This window comes from Quercus lobata, chromosome 4, assembly GCF_001633185.2.
Source record: "Quercus lobata isolate SW786 chromosome 4, ValleyOak3.0 Primary Assembly, whole genome shotgun sequence".
Lineage (NCBI taxonomy): Eukaryota > Viridiplantae > Streptophyta > Magnoliopsida > Fagales > Fagaceae > Quercus > Quercus lobata.
This window is the reverse complement of record NC_044907.1, coordinates 91,212,709-91,232,793: the sequence shown is the minus strand read 5'-3', so window position 1 is coordinate 91,232,793 and position 20,085 is coordinate 91,212,709. Positions and strand designations below refer to the sequence as shown.

Below are 20,085 nucleotides of genomic sequence, written 5' to 3'. Positions count from 1 at the left end.
ACACAAATGCATGAAAGTGGTAGACTGGTAGGTCCATCATAAGCATAAAAATGTTCATAAGTTCAAATATTGACAAACAATTGAGATACTACGGTAATAGATTCTAATAGCATTTATCTTTTTTGAAAATCTAAATAATTTATAGGATTCTAGTCACAAATATTTGGCATAAAATCAATGTTGCAAAAATAATTTTGGTATCTCACAGTAGAAACTAGAGAGGACTACAGAAACTTTTAGTTAGATGCACACCAAAATGTTTTTGTTTTAAGTCTTCCTGTAGTATTTATTGTTTCATTTTGAGACCAATATAATTTAATTATACTTTTTATGGAAAACTTGAGATTAACATACTTTTAGGCAAAGTTTTCTTGTGCAACACACGGGTTTCCGACTAGTTGTGCTTAATTATATGGACAAAGTTTCTTCTCAAGTATATTTGGAGAGAAACTCTTCACACTCCTTTTATATCTTTTTATTAGATGTGAATTTTAACAAATCTACTGTTAGATTGCATTTTCTTATTATATCCTTCATGCTTGCAAAATTTAAGAAGAAGCAAAAGAAAATGAAAAGTTTTGAGTCTTCCTTTGGGATCTTTTAAGGGAATTAGTGGGATATAACAAACATTTCGCCAGCTTACAATGGCTTGAGGTCCCTAGCTTAGAGAAATTAGTAGGCCAATCTGTTAAGGGACAATGAGAGATGGGATGCTCCGGTAATTTTTTTGGGTGATTGCACAGTACACAATTTAAATCAAATGACAGTTTCTTGCCTCGTAAAAATGAGATGGGTAGCTTTTTTATTTTTCATAAATACAATAGGGTTTGAACTTGTGGCATCTCAATTTGCTCCATGATAATTATTCTCTTTTTTTTTTTAATTTATGGGATGATAATTATTCTTTATTATATAACAAAAACACTAACTAATATTCAACAACAAAGGATTTTAGCAACTAAACTAACTGGAACCCACTAGATTGATTGAATTCAAAATTCTTTAGATTTGTATTATACTTTGTTGTACCCAAAAAAAAAAAAAAAAAAAACCTTAATAATAATATAATGCCTTTCGACAACTTACACATACTGTGGATGATTTTTCTTTCTAAACTTCTAAAAATAACTGCTACCTTTATCAAAGGTAATAAATATTGTTTAAATAATACTCCAGTGGAGGTTGTTGATGTCCCAAGTGACAACAAAGTCAAACATTGGATGACAATGCTGTGCTTAACAAACTTTTTTTATTTTTTTATTTTTTTAGAGAAAAAACAGCCTTTAATTATGTACTGGCAAATTTCTTTTATATATATCGTTTTTGTTTTTGATTCTGCTTCTTTTTAACTGATGTGTGCAAATAATCCTCATAAATTTAGGTTTTTATATCCTAATAAATATAGGTTTTTATTAACGGGCATACACTTGTTAAAGAGAAATCTAATAAATAAAAGATTTTGTTAACGCATATTTTAAGGGCATTTATTTAAAAAATATTTTTAGAAACTTTTTATTAAAAAAAAAAAGTAATTTTTTTTTTTGAAAATTTTTTTATATTTTTCATAAAAGTGATATTAAAACCTTCTTAAAATAGTTTATTGACAAACGTTTTAAGGACACCTGTTAATTAAACCCATAAACAAATACCCATTTAATTCAAAGTGACTTGACTCTCTAAAAAAACTCACTCAACCTTTTTTTTTTTTGAGAAATAATTACAACATGCTGCTAACTCCACAATTCGAACATTTTCCCTCCTAAACCCCCAAGCACTTTGTACATGAGGAGGTGCCAATTTAACTACAAAACCTTTGGCAAAAAACTCACTCAACTGCAATAAAGAAACTCAATCTTTACCAATGCAATTCTTAACAGACCCATAATATATAAAGAGAAACCTAAGATAACATTCATTTTACAAAGCAAAATGTGTTTGTATATCTTTGCTGAAATGTTAAATATGTTGCACACAACTTTTTTTACACAGTTTTACACTCTTAAATGTAATTGAAATCGTGATTTTTGAAACAATTTTGGTTACTCCAAACCCCAATACATTAGGTCAATGGTTTTTGACTTTGAATATTTACAATCTTCTTGTTTCGACCATTTAAACCGAAGCATCTTATTTTCTCCTCTCTGTAGGAGTGCTTCCTCTCGTACTGAATGAGGTCTCCCTCCCTAGGCTAGACCTTAGGGTATTATTTTATTTTCTTTTCTTATCCATTGGGCCCTGTTGGATGTCCGTTAGTAACAATGGCAGACGAAGTAGTTTCGGAGTTGGAAAAAATGAGGTTGAATGCTGAAGAAGAAGAGACCATTACGATATCTGATGAAGGAAGATGTGTGGAGATTGAGAGTTGTAAGCTAAGCCTAATTGGCAGGTTTCTCACATGCAAGCCTTTCAACAAGCGGGCGGAAAAAAATACTTTAAAGAAAGCTTGGGGACTGGAAAATGAGGTGCAGATAGTGGAGGTTGGAGCAAATCTGTTCCAATTCAAGTTTAATACGGAATTTGACTTGGAAAGGATTTTCAACGGTGGACCATGATCTTTTGACAACCAACTGCTATTGCTTACAAAGTGGCGGAAGGGAATGAAAGCTGATAACGTTAGACTCAACCATGCCTCCTTATGGATCCAGATATGGGGGGCTCCTTTCGACTTAATCTCCAGACAGGTGGCCACGGAGGTAGGCAGCAAATTGGGAGAGGTGGTAGAGGTAGAACAACGGCGAAAGCACGAGGAGAGCAATCATTTTATGAGGGTTAAGGTGGCACTACCGGTCTCAAAACCACTACGTCGAGGTGGTTTCATCGCAGGATCCGAAGGGGAACGGTCATGGGTAACGTTCAGGTATGAGAGACTCCCCATGCTGTGCCATTTTTGTGGGATACTGGGGCATGACTTGCACCACTGTGCTAGCCATTTCTCGGCAACCAAGAATGGACGGGTGGTGGAGTACCAATACGGAGATTGGTTAAAAGCCACAGGTGGAAGTCAGCGGTCTACGCCAAAACGAAACACGGAGCAAGTTCATGAGCCTTCACCGGAAGGAGGAGGCAGAGGAGATAATGAGAATAGTCCCAGGCCATCTGATCAAGTCAAAGATACGGCGGCAACGGGATGTACCTTGGGAAACCCTAGAGTAAATGATCACGGAAATCCCGGAGAAGTTACGGATTGGTAGTTACAAAATCCCGCGATTAATGCAATTATAAGGCCGGATAAGGAAGGAAGCGATGATTATGGAATTAAAGAGAGTAACATAAAATCCAGTGCAAACACTGAAGGTACTTTAGAGTCATCCCATGCTAATCACGTGGACACCCGCATGCAAAATGGGCCTACTAATTAAAAGCCCAAGCCCTCTTGGGTTAGGCTACGTCGGATGGATTGTGGACCGAAGGAAGTAGAGAAGGCTGGAACTTATATTCCATTGGGGAAACGAGTGGCTACGCAGATGATGGACAACGACAGTAATAGCGATAGAGAGGAACATATGGGGAAGAGGGGGAAGACAGAAGTTCATGATGAAAATATTGAGGAGATATCGGCGAGGGTGGACAGTCACCCTTGCCGGGAGCAATGAAAATATTAAGCTGGAACTGCCAAGGGCTTGGGAACCCTTGGACAGTTCAAAGCCTTCGCAGCCTCGTGAGGGATCAAGCTCCCATGGTTTGTTTCTTGATGGAAACTAGACTAAACAAGGAAGGTTTTGAGGAAAAGTGTGGTGACTTACCGTTTGCTAATAAAATAGTTGTGAAGTATCCCAACTTAGGAGGCGGGATAGCATTACTGTGGAAGGAATGTGTTAAGTTGGATGTCATCAACTACACAGCCAACCATATACTAGCCAAGGTGGTAGATAAAGATGGCTTTTGGTGGTATCTAACTGGATTTTACGGATGGCCTGAGAACAGTCAGAAAGCTAAGTCATGGGAGCTTTTACGACATCTTCGCACGTTGGTGGACGGACCGTGGGTGTGCATTGGAGATTATAATGCTGCTCTAAACTCAACAGAGAAACTAAGTAAGAGACCGGTTCAAAGCAACCAAATGGAAGCATTTCGTGAGACGTTGGAGCATTGTCACCTTGAAGACTTGGGCTTTAGGGGATACAAATATACATGGAATAACAAACGGCCTGGAGATGCAAACACAAGAGTGAGATTAGACAGGGCCACAACCACTGCAGAGTGGAGGGAGAAATTTCCGCTAAGCACAGTAAACCATTTATCGTCTCACGCCTCAGACCACTTACCCATCATGCTGCATGTTCAAAGCTCTAGAAGGTTACGGTACAAGGGCCAGAGGGGGTTCAAGTTCGAGGAAACATGGTTATTGGCAGAAGAGTGTAACGAGGTGGTTAATGCCGCTTGGAGGAAGGGTGGGGCAGAAGCAACGGGGTTAGAAGAAGCTAGACAGAAGATAGTGGACTGTGCAGCGGAATTACAAGCATGGGGAGTTGCAAGGTCCCATACCGACTCGGAGGAAATTAAAGTGCTTCAGAAACGGGTTGAAGTGTTGAACTCGGCGGAACTCACAGAGGAGAGCAAAGCAGATTTCTTGGCAACTAGCAAGAAGCTGGATGAGTTACTCCTCAAACAAGAGATTTACTGGGCTCAAAGATCGCGGGTATCGTGGCTGAAGCATGGAGATAAAAACATGAAATTCTTTCATTCAAAGGCTTCCCAACGGAGAAGAAGAAACTGGATTCAGGGAATTAAAAACTCAAACGAAGAGTGGGTGGAGGAGGGGGAGGATATTGCAAGGGTGGCTTTGGATTACTTTGACAACTTATTTCAAGCAGAAGCATGTGACAAGGTTGATGAGTGCCTAAGGGCTGGAACTCCAAAGGTGACTCCAAATATGCAGCAATTTTTGTTAACTAGCTTTAGTGCGGAAGAGATTAAGACAGCATTGTTTCAGATGGGATCTGCAAAAGCACCTGGACCCGACGGTATGAACGCTTTATTTTACCAAAAATTTTGGCATATTGTGGGTGATACGGTTGTTAATGCTGTGTTGGATTATTTAAATGGTGGTCTTAGGGTGCCTGAAATAAACTATACTCATATTGTTTTAATACCCAAAATAAAATCTCCCCAAAAAATTTCTGATTTTCGACCTATCAGGTTGTGTAATGTTATTTACAAAGTCATCTCTAAAGTGTTAGCTAACAAATTGAAGCAAATCCTTCCCCATGTTATATCCCCAACATAAAGTGCTTTTGTACCAGGTCGCCTAATCATTGATAATGTTTTAGTAGCATATGAGACACTACATACTATGCATGGGAGGAAAAAGGGGAAGAAGGGTTCACTTGCTCTAAAACTAGATATCAATAAGGCGTATGACCGGGTAGAATGGGATTTTCTACGTGGAATCATGGAGAAATTGGGATTTCCAGAGACATGGGTGGATAGAGTGATGGGTTGTGTGACTACTGCTTCCTTTTCTGTTCTCATTAATGGTACTCCTTATGGAACTATTACTCCATCTAAGGGTCTCCGGTAGGGAGATCCCCTCTCACCTTATCTGTTTCTGTTATGTACAGAGAGTTTTACTTCTTTATTACAGGAAGCAGATATGGAGAGTCGAATCAAGGGTGTCTCTATATGCAGAAGGGCGCCACGTATTTCTAACTTACTCTTTGCAAATGATTCTTTATTATTCTGCCAAGCCAATAAGAAAGAAGTGAAGGAGATAAAAGAAATTTTGCAGGTGTATGCTAGTGCTTCGGGACAATCCATTAACTTGGAAAAGTCTTCGGTGTATTTTAGTAGCAATACACCCGTGGAACAAAAAAATTGGATAAAAGACGTGATGGGCGTTAAGGAAGTGGAGCGATTTGAAACTTACTTGGGCTTGCCTACATTGGTGGGTACTGTAAAATGTGCTCCCCCCTAGATCGAGGGTTTTACATGGAGTCGCCACTTATTTAATTTAAAAAGGAAAAACAAGAAAACCTTTAATGAAAAATACTTCTGTTGTATTAATGTGTATGACAATTTACATCGAATTTTGTAACACAAATTTACAATGCTTTTTGTCCTAGGTACAATCTAAGAAAAGTAAATTACATTGCTTTATTTCCTAGTTACATTCTAAAAAAGGTAAAATTGTATATACAAGAACATTGTCTAGAACCCTTGATCTTGGTTCGGAGGCTAATTTACGAGATGGGAAGGAATTAAGCACCCATCTCGCCCGATAAAACCGGTCTCCTAGGTTAAGGTGGTCAATGTCATGTCATGTCAAACAAATACAAAGAATATGTCATATAAACATGTGATTTGCAGGAAGTGTAAATAAATATATGTTAGGGGAATTTGACATAAAGAGAAAAAATAAATAAATAAATAAAATTTGTTAGATACCAAAAAATGAAGGTAATGGCATGTTCATCCAAGAGATCAATATAAATAAAGAATTCCTAGCCTAGACATGTTCATCTAAGCATGTGAGGGAAAACAAAATTGTCATGTTATTTGTCATCAACATAATTGCAAAGAGAAGCAAATAAAAATAAAACCTTTAAGCATATTTGATCATCCAAGCAATTATGAAGAGAAGTAAAAGAAAAACCCTAGACATGTTTATCTAGACAAAATCAAAATACTTTGACATGTTTGTTCAAGCATTTAAAAATGTAAAACAACTACCTAGACATGTTCATCTAGGTATTAAAGAGAAATTTGTGTTTTAGCCTAGAAGTGCTCATCTAAGCATTCAAAAGAAAATTGTGTATAGGCCTAGAAATGTTCATCTAAGCATGTAAGAGAAAACCAATAAGACATAGGCATGTTCATCCAAGCATAGCAAAAAAGAAGTGAATAATGATTTGTAAGCATTTATTCTAGCATGTATAAAGAATAAAAAAAAGTTAACTACTTACCAGCATAAATTAAAAGGGGAAATGATCACCTAAAGGGCTAGGGAGAAAGTAAGGAAGTACTCAACTACAACCAAAGTAAGAACAATGGTTGCTCAATAGCTTTTTTTTCTGCTTTCTCACTAGTTCTCTAGAGGGAATTCGAGGTCCAGAAAATGGAAGAAGTCTTCCCTATTTATATAGGGGAAGGGATGGCTTAGCTTTAAAACTAAGTTATTAGCTTTCTTCTGAAGCTAAGGGAGGAGATAATCTGTTTAAATGAGCTGGGGACGGATTTGGTGTTGATCTCCATTCAAATTTTGAAATGATGCTGCACCTGCTTCGTATTTTGGCTCTAATTTTCCATTCAAAATTCCAATTGATTCAAGATGGGTGTTTTTTGAAAGGAAATTCAATTATCTACAACTTTTTCAGAAATAGAGAAAGCCAAATTTCAACGTTATCCATGCCAAAAATGTGTTTCAAATTGCTGCTGAAAATAGTAACGTATTTTGAGCATTTTTGAATTTTTTCATAGGCTGTATCTGTTTCTTTACCCAATTTATTTTTCAAAAATATTTCTTCTGAAGCAAAGGGAAAGGATAAGTCTATTAGATAGGCTTGAACAGATTTGACGTTGAACTCATTTGGAATTTTGAGAGAAAATTGAAGATAATGCTGAATTTATGTTGTCTTCTGCACCTGTTTCGTATTTTGGCCATAACTTGCTGCTCAAAATTCCAATTGATTCGGGATTGATGTTTTTTGAAAGGAAATTTAATTCTCTACAACTTTTATAGAAATAGAGAAATCCAAATTTCAACGTTTTTCTGACCAAAAATGTGATTCAAGTTACAGCTGAAGATAATGACGTTTTTTGAGAATTTTTTCTTTTCTTTTTTTTTTTTGAATTTTTCATGGATCATATCTCTGGAATTTTTTCAAAAGAGCAGATAAGATGCCATAAAAAAAAACATTTTTTATTATTTTCTTAAAAAAAATGAAAAAAAAAATCCAATCAAAAATCACACTTGATTAATTTTAAATTAATTCTTGTGAGAATCAATCAAAATTAAGTGTTTAGAATAGGACGCAATCAGGCCCATCATGTAGGCAAGCCATGATCATTGAAAATTGTTTGTATGATAACTTTTGATCAGGTGGTCCGATCAACACCCATGACATACCATTATGATCGTTAGAACATCAAGATTTGTTTTGTATCACAAATCTGAAGATCCACCGGTTAGTTAAATGCAAGTTGTAAAATGGGGTGTCTACAGGTAGAGCAAAATACCACACATTCTCATATCTCAAAGATCGGTTGTGGAAAAAGCTACAAGGATGGAAGGGTAAGATGCTATCTAAAGCGGGGAAGGAAGTGTTAATAAAAGCAATGGCTCAGTCTATTCCCACTTATTCCATGGGGGTATTCTAACTACCAAAAAAATTATGTGCAGAACTTGATGCAATGTGTGCTAGGTTTTGGTGGGGGCAGGTGGGGAATGAGAGGAAAATTCATTGGAGGAGTTGGAGCAAGCTCACTGAACCAAAGAGAATGGCAGGAATGGGATTTCAAGACCTACACTCATTCAACCTTGCAATGCTAGCAAAGCAAGGGTGGAGGCTTATACAAGAACAGGAATCACTACTGTACCAACATTTTAAAGCTAGATATTTCCCGAGAAGCCAATTCATGGATGCCTCGGACTCACCAAATAGCTCTTATGTGTGGAAGAGTATCATGGCAGCCAAACCGATCCTAGACAGGGGATGCTATTGGAGGGTCGGTGATGGGGCTGACATTAAGGTGCTTTCTGATAAGTGGATTCCAAACTACCCAACAAATGGAGTGATTCACCCACCAAGCGAGGTAGGAAGAGATTGGTACGTCTCTGATCTTATTGACCCGGACTTGAAATGGTGGAGAAGGGATTTTATTGGTACAAATTTCCACAAGGAGGATGCGGATGCCATTCTACGAATATCGTTGAGTCATAGCCACACATCAGATGCCATAGTTTGGTCACAAAACAAAAGAGGAGTTTACTCTGTAAAATCAGGATATTATGTAGCAAGACAAAATCTCAAAAATGAAAACTGGGCGGAGTGTTCCTCGAGTCCAAAAGGAAGGCAAGTATGGTCAAAACTATGGAAACTAAGGGTGCCAAATAAGATTAAGGTATTTGGGTGGAGAGCCTGCCACAATATACTCCCCACCCGTGATAATTTGGTAAGGAGGAAAATATTAGAGGATGACGGGTGTATGCTCTGTTCAAGGATGGCCGAAACAGGGGTCCATGCGCTGTGGGAATGTGCAGTGGCGAAAGATGTTTGGTCGAGCAACATGATTAGACTTCAAAAGTGTGGTCAAGATCAGCAGGATGTACTCCAACTATTCCAAGAATTGATGGAGAGATTATCTACAGCTAAGTTTGAAGCTTTTTTGGTTCAATCTTGGCTTATCTGGAACCAAAGGAACACGGTGATGCATGGAGGTAAGTTGAAAGACCCAAGCTGGCTGAATAAGAGGGCGAAGGACTACCTGGAGGATTTCCACCAAGCACAGGGGCAGTTGCAGATTCCTGTAACATCTTCAAGTGGTCATGACACATGGTTTCCGCCGCCTGAACCAATCTACAAGTTGAACTTTGATGCAGCAATTTTTTCGAAGTTGGGGTGCTCAGGAGTTGGGGCGGTGATACGGAATGTGCACGACGAAGTTATGGCAGCAATGTCAGCACGAGGTCCTCCCGTTATTGACAATTCAGAGGCTGAAATTTTAGCATGCAGAAAGGCGCTCGAATTTGCTGTGGATGCTGGGTTCACGGACTTGGTCATCGAAGGGGATAATGAAAATGTCATGAGATCAGTCTCGGCTTCAGGAGCAGACTTGTCACGGCTTGGTCACATCATTCAAGACATCAAATGGCTTGCACATGGACTTCGTTGGGTATCCTTCAGTAGTATTAAGCGAGGGGCCAACTCTGTGGCACACTCCATAGCTAGATATGCAAAAACTGTGGATGAAGAATTGTACTGGGTGGAGGATATCCCCCCCCCCCTGCGATAGAGGCTCTGTATTATTATTCTCTGCATTTACATGAATGAAAGTTCAATCCGTTTTCAAAAAAAAAAAAACCAAAGCATCTTGAAAATGGACTGTAGCTCACGAGTAGATTTGCCCGATTTGTAAAGCAATTCCTAACTATTTTTTTAGATTATCATACCTCATCAGCATCACAGGCATGATGCGTCTATAATCATTTTTTCCATTAATCCTAAGACAGTTCCCAATTTCCCATTATAAAAGTGAATTGAATTAAAATATTTTAATGGATCTAGTTATCGTGTACTCTTAAAGTATTTGTTAATAAATAATGTAAGGACTCAATTTGTAACGACCCCAAGTTGGTGTGTTGGGTTCGAACGTTAAATGCCCAAATAATAAATTTGTAGAGAGTGGGCTGAAAAGCTAGGCCTTGGTTACCGGACGGTGGTTAGTCATGGTTTTCATGGTGGACGCACGGAGGTGAACTAAGTTTATCCATGGACCTTGTCCATTGAGCTTCATGTTCTTATCCTTCCTTTCACTTTCTGGGTGCCCCCCCCCCCTTTGGCGTATGAATCCTTACATTATATAGCCCTTCTCGGTTGATCCTGACCTTCCATCTGTCGACCAGGCAGATAACTACTCGAGTGCCTGTCCCATCAGCCGCCTCCCCCTATTTTCTGTTAGTTGCAATAACCGAAGCCACATTGTTCAGGGGTCTTTTCCCATCAATGTGGCCAGGATGTTTGTTGGTGCATTCAATGCGGAGGTGACGTCTTTTCCTTGAACCACTTCCACACTATACCCCCGTGCGAGTCCCATTCTACTCGCCTTTTCCTCTGGGAGCGCTTTGGAAACTGCCTTTAATGACGTGTCGTTCTTCCCTTTTAGGCCTCGGGATGCCGAGAACAGGGTCATCCTCGGCTACACCTCTAGGCCATTTGGATGTTCGCTGCTTGTCCTCGGCAACTATTCTCCTCGGCGCGGGCCTTAGGCCCTAATAGAAAGTGGGCTGGGACCACAAATTCTCTGGCCCCACAATAGCCCCTCAAAACCCTGTTGTCCGGATCCTCGGACGGAGAGAAGGGTTTTGATGACATCAGGCCTCTTTCAAAACTTGTCAATCCTTGTCATCTATCAGTTCCAGAGACTTTTCGTCTGCCCGAGACACGTTCTTGGAGCCTTGGAAGGTGAAACGTGTCCTCATTAAATGCGGGTGGCTTTGTGCTTCCCACGTTCAACGGCGCGATGGTGATCTAACGGTGGAGATTTCCTTACCTTTATGGGCGGGAAAATTCGTGCAGTTACTTTCGATGGGAGGTATAAATAATTTTTGGAACTGATTTGTCTCTTTACTTTTACACTTAAGAGTTCTAGCACACATATCCTGGGTTCAATCAAATTTTCATCCAAATTCAAGTCTATCTCCAGCACAAAAATCCTGTCCGAGGAACCTTTCCTCTTTTCTGTAAGTTCTCTGCCTTCGATAACTTCTTTTTCTCTTGTTCCTCTCCTTCTCCCGTCACCCTCTGAGTTTGTTTAGTGGTTCCTAGAAATGGTTAAATTGAAAAAGTTGGTTGAGACCGAAGAGGCGATGGAAAAGTTCATCACCGACTATAGGATTCCCCCCAACGTAAATTTGAGGCACTGCAAGGAGGGGGAATGGCATCTTAAGAGAAGGACGGGCGAGGTGGTAATTCCCCTTCTCGCCTTCGTAGAGGGGGGTATAAGAATCCCCATAGGGCCGATAATGAGGAGTTACCTTAGGCATTTCCGATTAGCTCCCACCCAGTGCGCTGCCAATATGTTTAGGATTCTGGGTTGTGTGAATGCCTTAAACGAAAAAATGGGGTTAAGACTAACCCATCATGACGTAAATTGGTGTTACAATCTCCAAAATTTGAAGGGCAAATCCTACTACATGAAGACGAGAGACAATAGGGTTCGGCTAATCCAGTGCCTCCCCAAGTCCAACAAAGGATTGAATAAGGACTTTCTTATTGTATCTGGGGAGTGGCACGATGGCCTTCCTTGCCCAATAGTGGAGAGAGAACCAGGTGAGGTGTAGAGAGTAGGAGGGCGCCAATATTTTACATCGTCTTAATTTTGTGTAGTTCGGTTACTAACTACGAACATGCCTCTTTGTTTTTTACAGATCCGCACGCCTTTCATCGACACTTTCATTTGGTCAACCGAGTGGATTTGGAAACTGTTCTCTAGGCGGCGGTTTTTGTAAATGACGAGGATGGTCAAGTCAGAGCCATTCATAAAATCTTAGGGTATGATCCCATCCAGAAGTCATTTGCCGACCCAAAGCACGTGATCAGAGCTAACGATCCTCGGCTTCAGAAAATCACTGTAGTCGAGTCCGGGTTTTTGATCACTGAAAGATCTCCTATCCCAAAGGGCATCCCGTCGGTGGGCTCTTCCTTGTCTCACCAAGCAGTAGAGGACAAAGGTGATTTGGGTCTGTCCGAGGAGGAATTCGGGGTATTTAACCAAGCTGACCCATCCGAGGACCCTTCCAGTGATCTGGGTGACCCAAACTTGTCCGAAGCAAAACTGTTGTCAGTGGGAACATCTTCTCGGGCAAAGATGGGTCTTAAAAGAAAGCCCCCGACCAGCTTATTCGACCTCATCGAGGGTCAGCCGGGGAAGGCTGCGCAGGGAAAGCTGCAATCTAGTGTTCCAACTCCCCCACCCCAGCCCCAGCCTGTCTAGACCAGGTCCTCTTCTTCCAAGTCGCAGCAACAATCTCCTCGCCCCAAACTTCCTGCTCCTCCCCAATTAGCACTGCCTCCTCGGCCCGAGCCCATCGGCCCAAAGAGAAAGAGGAGTCCCAAGGGTAAAGAGCCAATGGATGGGGGGAAATCTCAATCCCCTCGAGAGGAGGACGAAGCCCTACCAGCTCAAAAACAGTTAAAGATCGGGCATCAAAGCCAGGGGAAAAGGATCGATGCCCAATCCGCACCGAGCACTTGGCTTCCTACCTCAATGCTCCACGGGGAGCCATTGATGGAAGATGCATCTCTGAGGAACCTTGGGGATGGCGAAGGCGCTTATGTGGCCGATGCGTTAAAGAGGGCCCTACTGCTTCCTACTGATATGGAGGAGTTGAAAAATATGAGGATGCAGGAGGTTTTCCTCAGCGCGAAAAGGTACCTGGGTATGATAAGGCTCTTGAAACCACCAAAGACTCTGTTGATTCTTGCTCCCAGATTTTCATTCATAATGTGTTTGTCTCAATTGGCAGGCTATCCAGGCCACCTACAGGATGGAGGAAGAAGTTAAGGGGCAGAGTAAGACCGTAGAGCTTGAGCGCAATAAACGTATAGATGCTGCGTGAACCCTCAAAAAGTCCGAGGCTAACCTCGCGAAGGCTAGGGAGGATTTAAAGGAGGCAACTAGAGTCAGGGATAGTGCCGAGGCAGGTTTGACTGGTGCCCAAAAACAGGCCGAGGAACAGACTAGGCACCTACTTGCTGTCGAGGAGCAATTGGAGATTGCCAAGGAACAGATCAGTGATTTAAAGAAGAAACTGATCGAGGCAGACAATGCTAAGGGCGTGGCGGAATTTTTCAGGGATAAAGCCGTGAGGGCCAAGACAGAGGCTGAGTTTGCCAGGACTGAGGCCGAAACTACTAAGGACAAGGCCGAGGAGGAGGGTTACGAGGCGAGGGTGGCTGAAACCCAAGCCCACCTTAAAGCTCAAATCCCTAGTGTATGCAGGCTATACTGCTCCCAGGTTTGGAACGAGGCCCTCAAACGAGCTGGGATGGAGGCTTCGTCCGATTTGTAGAAGGCGGAGAGCATATTTTATCCTCTAGCCATTCGTGAGACCGCCTCCGCTAGCTCTGAGGCTGTGAGTTTTCCAAAGGAGGCCGAGGCTACTCAGTCAGAAGCTGCTCAACCCATTGTCATTCCTGACGAGTTGACTAAGGGAGGAGAGACTCATAAGGCGACAGAAACACCTGGAGGTTTGGATCCTGAGATGTCTTAGGAGGTTGCCCAGTCTACAGTCAGTGCTTAGATCTCCGGTGCCGAGGAGCCGGCTCTCTTTGTTCAGCCTCTTCAGGCTATTCGCCTTATTGATGTGTCCAAGGGCACCGAGGCTAATCCTGCTCAGCCTTCCCAAGAAGGAGATGTCTCTCTGGGCTCCAAGGCTAATCTTGTTCAGCCTGCCCAGGAAGTGGCCAAAATGCAATTGAAGAAGTAGAAACCCTGGCCAACTTTTGTATTTGTTTCTAGTTTAACTATTAATTAGTATCTCTTTTGTTTTGAGGACTTTAGAGTTTACTTGTAATTAAACTCATTGACAACATGTATGAAATTCTTTTCTTCCCTTTTTCCTTTAAATCACATTTTCATTGCCCTTACCGATATTCACTACTGTTGCGAATCTCATGATTTTTGAACTAGTTATCTTAACGTGTATGAATGGTTGTGCATATGATATATTTGGGATCACATCCCAGAATTTTAACTTACCCGTGCCCATGGGGCGTTGAACTTGTATCTAAACATGCTTCTGGGGAACTAAAGGCATCATCCGAGGTGCCGCATGTGTTGTTAGGCTTGGTACTTAGATTTTCTTTAGGTAGTTGGTTTCCCCATAGGTTTGAGTCCGAAAACCATGCAAGACCTTGGTTCTGTCCAAAACTTAGATCTTTTTTAAGTAGTTGGTTTCCCCATAGGTTTGAGTCCGAGGACCATGCAAGACCTTGGTTCTGTCCAAAACTTAGATTTTCTTTAAGTAGTTGGTTTCTCCATAGGTTTGAGTCCAAGGACCATGCAATACCTTGGTTCTGTCCAAAACTTAGATTTTCTTTAAGTAGTTGGTTTCCCCATAGGTTTGAGTCCGAGGACCATGCAATACCTTGTTTCTGTCCAAAACTTAGATTTTCTTTAAGTAGTTGGTTTCCCCATAGGTTTGAGTCCGAGGACCATACAATACATTTGTTCTGTCCAAAACTTAGATCTTCTTTAAGTAGTTGGTTTCCCCATAGGTTTGAGTCCGAGGACAATGCAATACCTTGGTTCTGTCCAAAACTTAGATCTTCTTTAAGTAGTTAGTTTCTCCATAGGTTTGAGTCCGAAGACCATACAATACCTTGGTTCTGTCCAAAACTTAGATTTTCTTTAAGTAGTTGGTTTCCTCATAGGTTTGAGTCCGAGGACCATACAATACCTTAGTTCTATCCAAAACTTAGATCTTCTTTAAGTAGTTTCGAGAATTAGCCCCTCGACCAAGGTGTGGGGAGTTAACATGATGTTGGAAGCCCCTAGAACTGCCCGTGCCACTGACGCTTCGAAGCGTAGCCCCTAGTGGAACTTTATACTAGGGCAACAACAGCGAGCTGCTGGAAATGATGGAGGGGCTTTCGCAGACCCCTGTTAGACAGGGACTTGATCCTACCACCGCCTGTGCCAACGCACAAGCCTTCCCACAGACGGCGTCAATTGTAAGGACTCAATTTGTAACGACCCCAAGTTGGTGTGTTGGGTTTGAATGTTAAAGGCCCAAACAATAAATTTGTAGAGAGTAGGCTGAAAGGCTAGGCCTTGGTCACCGGACAGTGGTTAGTCATGGTTTTCATGGTGGACGCACGGAGGTGAACTAAGTTTATCCATGGACCTTGTCCATTGAGCTTCATGTTCTTATCCTTCCTTTCACTTTCTGGGTGCCCCCCCCCTGGCACATGAATCCTTATATTATATAGCCCTTCTCGGTTGATTCTGACCTTCCATCTATCAACCAGGCAGGTAACTACTCGAGTGCCTGTCCCATCAGCCGCCTCCCCCCATTTTCTGTTAGTTGCAATAACCGAGATCACACTGTTCAGGGGTCTTTTCCCATCAATGTGGCCAAGATGTTTGTTGGCGCATTCAATGCGGAGGTGACGTCTTTTCCTTGAACCACTTCCACACTGTACCCCGTGCGAGTCCCAGTCTACTCGCCTTTTCCTCTGGGAGCGCTTTGGAGGCTGCCTTTGATGACGTGTCGTTCTTCCCTTTTAGGCCTCGGGATACCGAGAACAGGGTCATCCTCGGCTGCACCTCTAGGCCATTTGGATGTTCGCTGCTTGTCCTCGGCAACTATTCTCCTCGACGCGGGCCTTGGGCCCTAATGGAAAGTGGGCCGGGACTACAAATTCTCTGGCCCCATAAATAATTTTAAGAAAATGTTAATATTACTTTCATAAAAATATAAAAAATTAATTATTTTTTCTTTTCCCATAAAAATTTCTTAAATATTTTCTAAACCTATACCCTTTAAATATCTTAACTTTTCCCTACTTTAATTTTAAGATTCCCAATTACACGATTACAGCAAAAAGTTGAAAGTGGTATGCGGCCCAATTTAATGGCTCGAGCCATGACATATATTTATGTCTGAGCGTGGACTCCTGGGAGGCTTTAGTCTTATCTGGAACAGTGTTACATTGTCTTTCGAGGAAAGAAAGATTGTTTTTTCAGTGTGTAGACAACAAACCAATTAATTATCAAATTAGTATGTATACTATGTAGACACCAAACCAGATAATTAGCAAATTAAGTGGGTTCTTTGGTTATTTAGAGCTTGTTTGGATGTAGTGAGTTTTGAGTGATATCACTCAGTTTTCTGTTTTCATCATCCAAATCATATGGGTCTCACAAAAGAGCACCTGTTTGGATGAGTTTTGGATTATTGTTTCCATCACTCAATTCTCTGATTTTTTATTGATGAGTTATAGAAATTGAAAACACATTTTAGGTGTTTTCAGTTTCCATAATTCTATTTTCAATGACATTTTCGTAATTAAACATATATTGAGGGACCCACTAGTAAAGTCAACCATAACTTTTGACTCTTTTTTTTATCCTCACTGGGTTCGGTGAGGTTTTTTTTTTTTTTTTTTTTTCTCAGTAAGTTCGGTGAGTTTGGGTATTGGGAATTGAAGGGAAAAAAATAAATAAATAAAAGCTGCATCAAGTGATAGGTATGGGGCTCACAAATAGTTGAAAAATATTGAGTGATGACAAGTGAGTGATGGTGCCAAACGGGTGGGGTGTAAGGAGTTGGAGTATTTTAAGGGATGAGTGACGAGTGGCGAGTGATGAGTGATGAGTGATGAGTGATAAAAATTAAGTGATGAGTGACCATTTTTTTTAACCAAACAAGCCCTTAGTTTGTGGGTTTTAGTTTGCGAGGACCATGTTGCAAGGGGAGGAGGATGGTGCAAGTTTAGGGCTCGAACATTCTCTCTCTCTCTCTCTTCAATATAGGAATTTTATTCCATCTGGTTTTGATTTGGGGAAGGCTTGTTAGAAACAGGTTTGGTTACAGTCCTCCACTATTGAAACTAGTCATGTGTGTTTTTTATGTGTAAATACTAATTTGTGATATTTTTTTAATATTAAAAATATTGTTGCCAAGAGACGAGAGTTTTGTAGTTCAACTAGTTAACAATATTTTCAATAAAGACATCTCAAATTCAAATCTTTCATCTTACAACTATTGAATTATCAAAAAGAAAAAATGTTAGCATGTTCCTATTATATCCGCTTCATGAAAATTGTTTTTTATTATGGAACAAAGATACCAATTCATGATATGTTAGATTTCATAATTCATTAGATATGTATTAAAATGCAAATACTCTTAGATGAAAAGAAAGATGGTCACCAAAAAACAAAAACAAAACCAAAAAAAAAAAAAAGTACCCATCAAAGGTAATAAATATTGTACGGCACCAACCTTTCTCGAACTATGATGGCCGGTGGGAGTTGTTTTTCCAAACAAATGACATCAAGTGCTCAACACCCTTTAATTATTTACGCATATACTCAGCAAATTTGTGACAAAAATCATAATAAAATGTATAAAAGAATATATTTAGAGAAACGTAAGATAATGTTTTTGAAAAAAAAAAATTAATTTGATAATAGTAAGGAGAGGGAATTGAAATATGAATATCTTCTTTAAAAATACCAAGAGATACTAGTTAAGTTATATAAAGTTCTTATCAAAATGTTGTCTATGACACTTTTTTCCCAATTAAGTACTGTCAAAATACTCATTACAAAAAATAAATAGGTGAATCCCAAACGCATGGACAAAGTCCATCAATATTTTATTGGATATCAAAGATTCGAGTTGTGGTTTGGAGGGCATAAAAGAGTATTTTGACAACTAGTGCATTGATAATAGGCTTGGAATGCTTGCAAACCCGTGAGAGGTATAGCACACGTTTAAGTTACACGGAGAATCACATTGACTTATAGAATAAAATTATTTTTCTAACCTATCTAGTTATGTGATTATCAAAAAAATCAAGTTATGTAAAATCCTACAAATGGGTTTGTACAAGTTGCTCGAACCCATAAGCCCATGAAAAACAGATTGTGTCGACTACTTTGATCAGCCAACCTCTGGCGGTGCCTCCAAGTAGCAACGACGCTGGCTTGAACAGAGTCATCGCCATCAAATCTATTGCCTCAGTCATCTTCCTATTTAAATGAAGTTGCTTTTATGAATCTACTTTGTGCTTGCTTTGTATGAAAGTAATGGGATTTGAATGATTTTTTGTTTCTAGTTATTAATGGAGCAGAGTAATGGAATTTGAATGATTTGTTTCTAGTTATTATTTATTAATGGAGGAGAGACAGAAGAGGTTTAGTGGCTAAAATAAGAGGTGATATAACATGCATCTGATTCATGATTGATTTTCTTCTCTAGAGAGAAAGAGAGAAGGGGGTGGAGAACTAAAGTCTATACTATATTAATGTTTAAGTTAAATTAGTTAGGTGAGATGCACGTGACCAAGACACTTATATCAGTTTAGGCGTTTAGTTTGATTTTGGCTAAATTAAAATTACACCCGTTAAATTTTTCTAAGATTTAATTTAGTCCTTTAACTTTTCTTTCATTTAATTCAGTCTTCTAACTTTTAACTTTGTTCAATTTTGTCCCCCCATTAGTCTCGATTAAAATTGCATCATTAACTTTCAACTCTATTTAATACAAAACTACATCATTTTGAGGAGTCTTTAACAACTCAATTTTGATGCAGACTAACATGAGAACTGAATTGAACAAGATTGAAAATTATAAGACTAAATTAAATGAAAGTATATTTATATTATTCAATTTTAGGTAAAGTTAGAGGGTACAATTTGAAATTTAGCCTTTGATTTTTTATTACTCAAGCAAAGGGCTTTGTTTGCTCTTTTTTGCCACATCATCAAATCCATTGACATCCAAGGTTGTGATTTCCGTTTTTTCACGTTTTTCCTATGTCATCTTTTAAGATTATGTTAGTAGATTGATGATTTGACATAATCTTTACCCTTTTATTATAAGAAGTTAAGGATTTAAAGAACACTATATAGTAGAGTTTTCTAGCTAAGAACTCTAGAAGATCTTGATGCAAATACTAAACACAACCGAGCAAAAATAGGGTTTAAGCATGCTGCAAAGAAATTTGCTTTGACACTGCAACACAACAGAAAGACAAAAATAAAATGGGGGAAAATCATTCATTCAAAAAAATTTAAAAAAAAAAAATCCAAAGCTTTTGAAATGTTGACACTGAAACTACCGAACTCAGTGTGTCTGAGTGAATGATTGTGAAGTGTAATAAAAACCCAATTGAATTGAGGCTAATAAAAGCAGTGCCACTAAGAACAATTCAAAAAAGGACCCCAAAAAAATTTGGGTGCGAGTGAACACACAAGCATTTACGTGCTGCTTTCTTGAATCCTTACAAGACTTCTTTTCATAGGACAAACCATGGTTTCATCTTACGTTTGAGGTGTAGAGAAGACCTAGCCTGAATATATTAAGGAACCGAGTTAAGAAAAACACTTCACTCTACCTCATATCAGATTAGGATATACACCCAATTAATCAAGGTGCACAGAGGCTTGCTGTTGAATATATAATAAATATTTCCCACACACACACACACACACACACACACACACACACACACACAAAAAAGGCTTAAAAGAGCCAAGTAGCCAACATCTTGAACACAATGAGTCTATGATAGCCACAGAAGAATTTAGCTGACAATAAGAAGTTTTGAACACCCATTTCAAGTCATGTGGCACTACAACAGTTTGGGCTTTTAGCAGATACAAAATGGACAATCAATGGTTGTAAATACTAAA

General features: G+C 39.7%; 1 protein-coding gene across 1 annotated transcript; it reads left to right on the top strand.

The window, feature by feature from the left end:
* The first annotated feature begins 3,589 nt into the window (after positions 1-3,589).
* On the top strand, positions 3,590-12,651 carry LOC115986145. Its single transcript, XM_031109001.1, has 5 exons — positions 3,590-4,964; positions 5,244-5,477; positions 5,562-5,884; positions 8,377-9,921; positions 12,151-12,651. Exons 1-5 carry the CDS (start codon positions 3,590-3,592, stop codon positions 12,649-12,651), a joined length of 3,978 nt encoding a protein of 1,325 aa, XP_030964861.1.
* The last annotated feature ends 7,434 nt before the right edge of the window (positions 12,652-20,085 follow it).

Excerpts from the sequence above, each read along its gene's own strand:
- LOC115986145 (XM_031109001.1), top strand. The coding sequence starts at position 3,590 with ATGAAAATATTAAGCTGGAACTGCCAAGGGCTTGGGAACCCTTGGACA. Across the intron at positions 5,478-5,561 it reads CTTTTCTGTTCTCATTAATG|AGAGTTTTACTTCTTTATTA; the intron begins GTACTCCTTATG and ends TGTTATGTACAG. Across the intron at positions 9,922-12,150 it reads TGGATGAAGAATTGTACTGG|GCGGCGGTTTTTGTAAATGA; the intron begins GTGGAGGATATC and ends ACTGTTCTCTAG.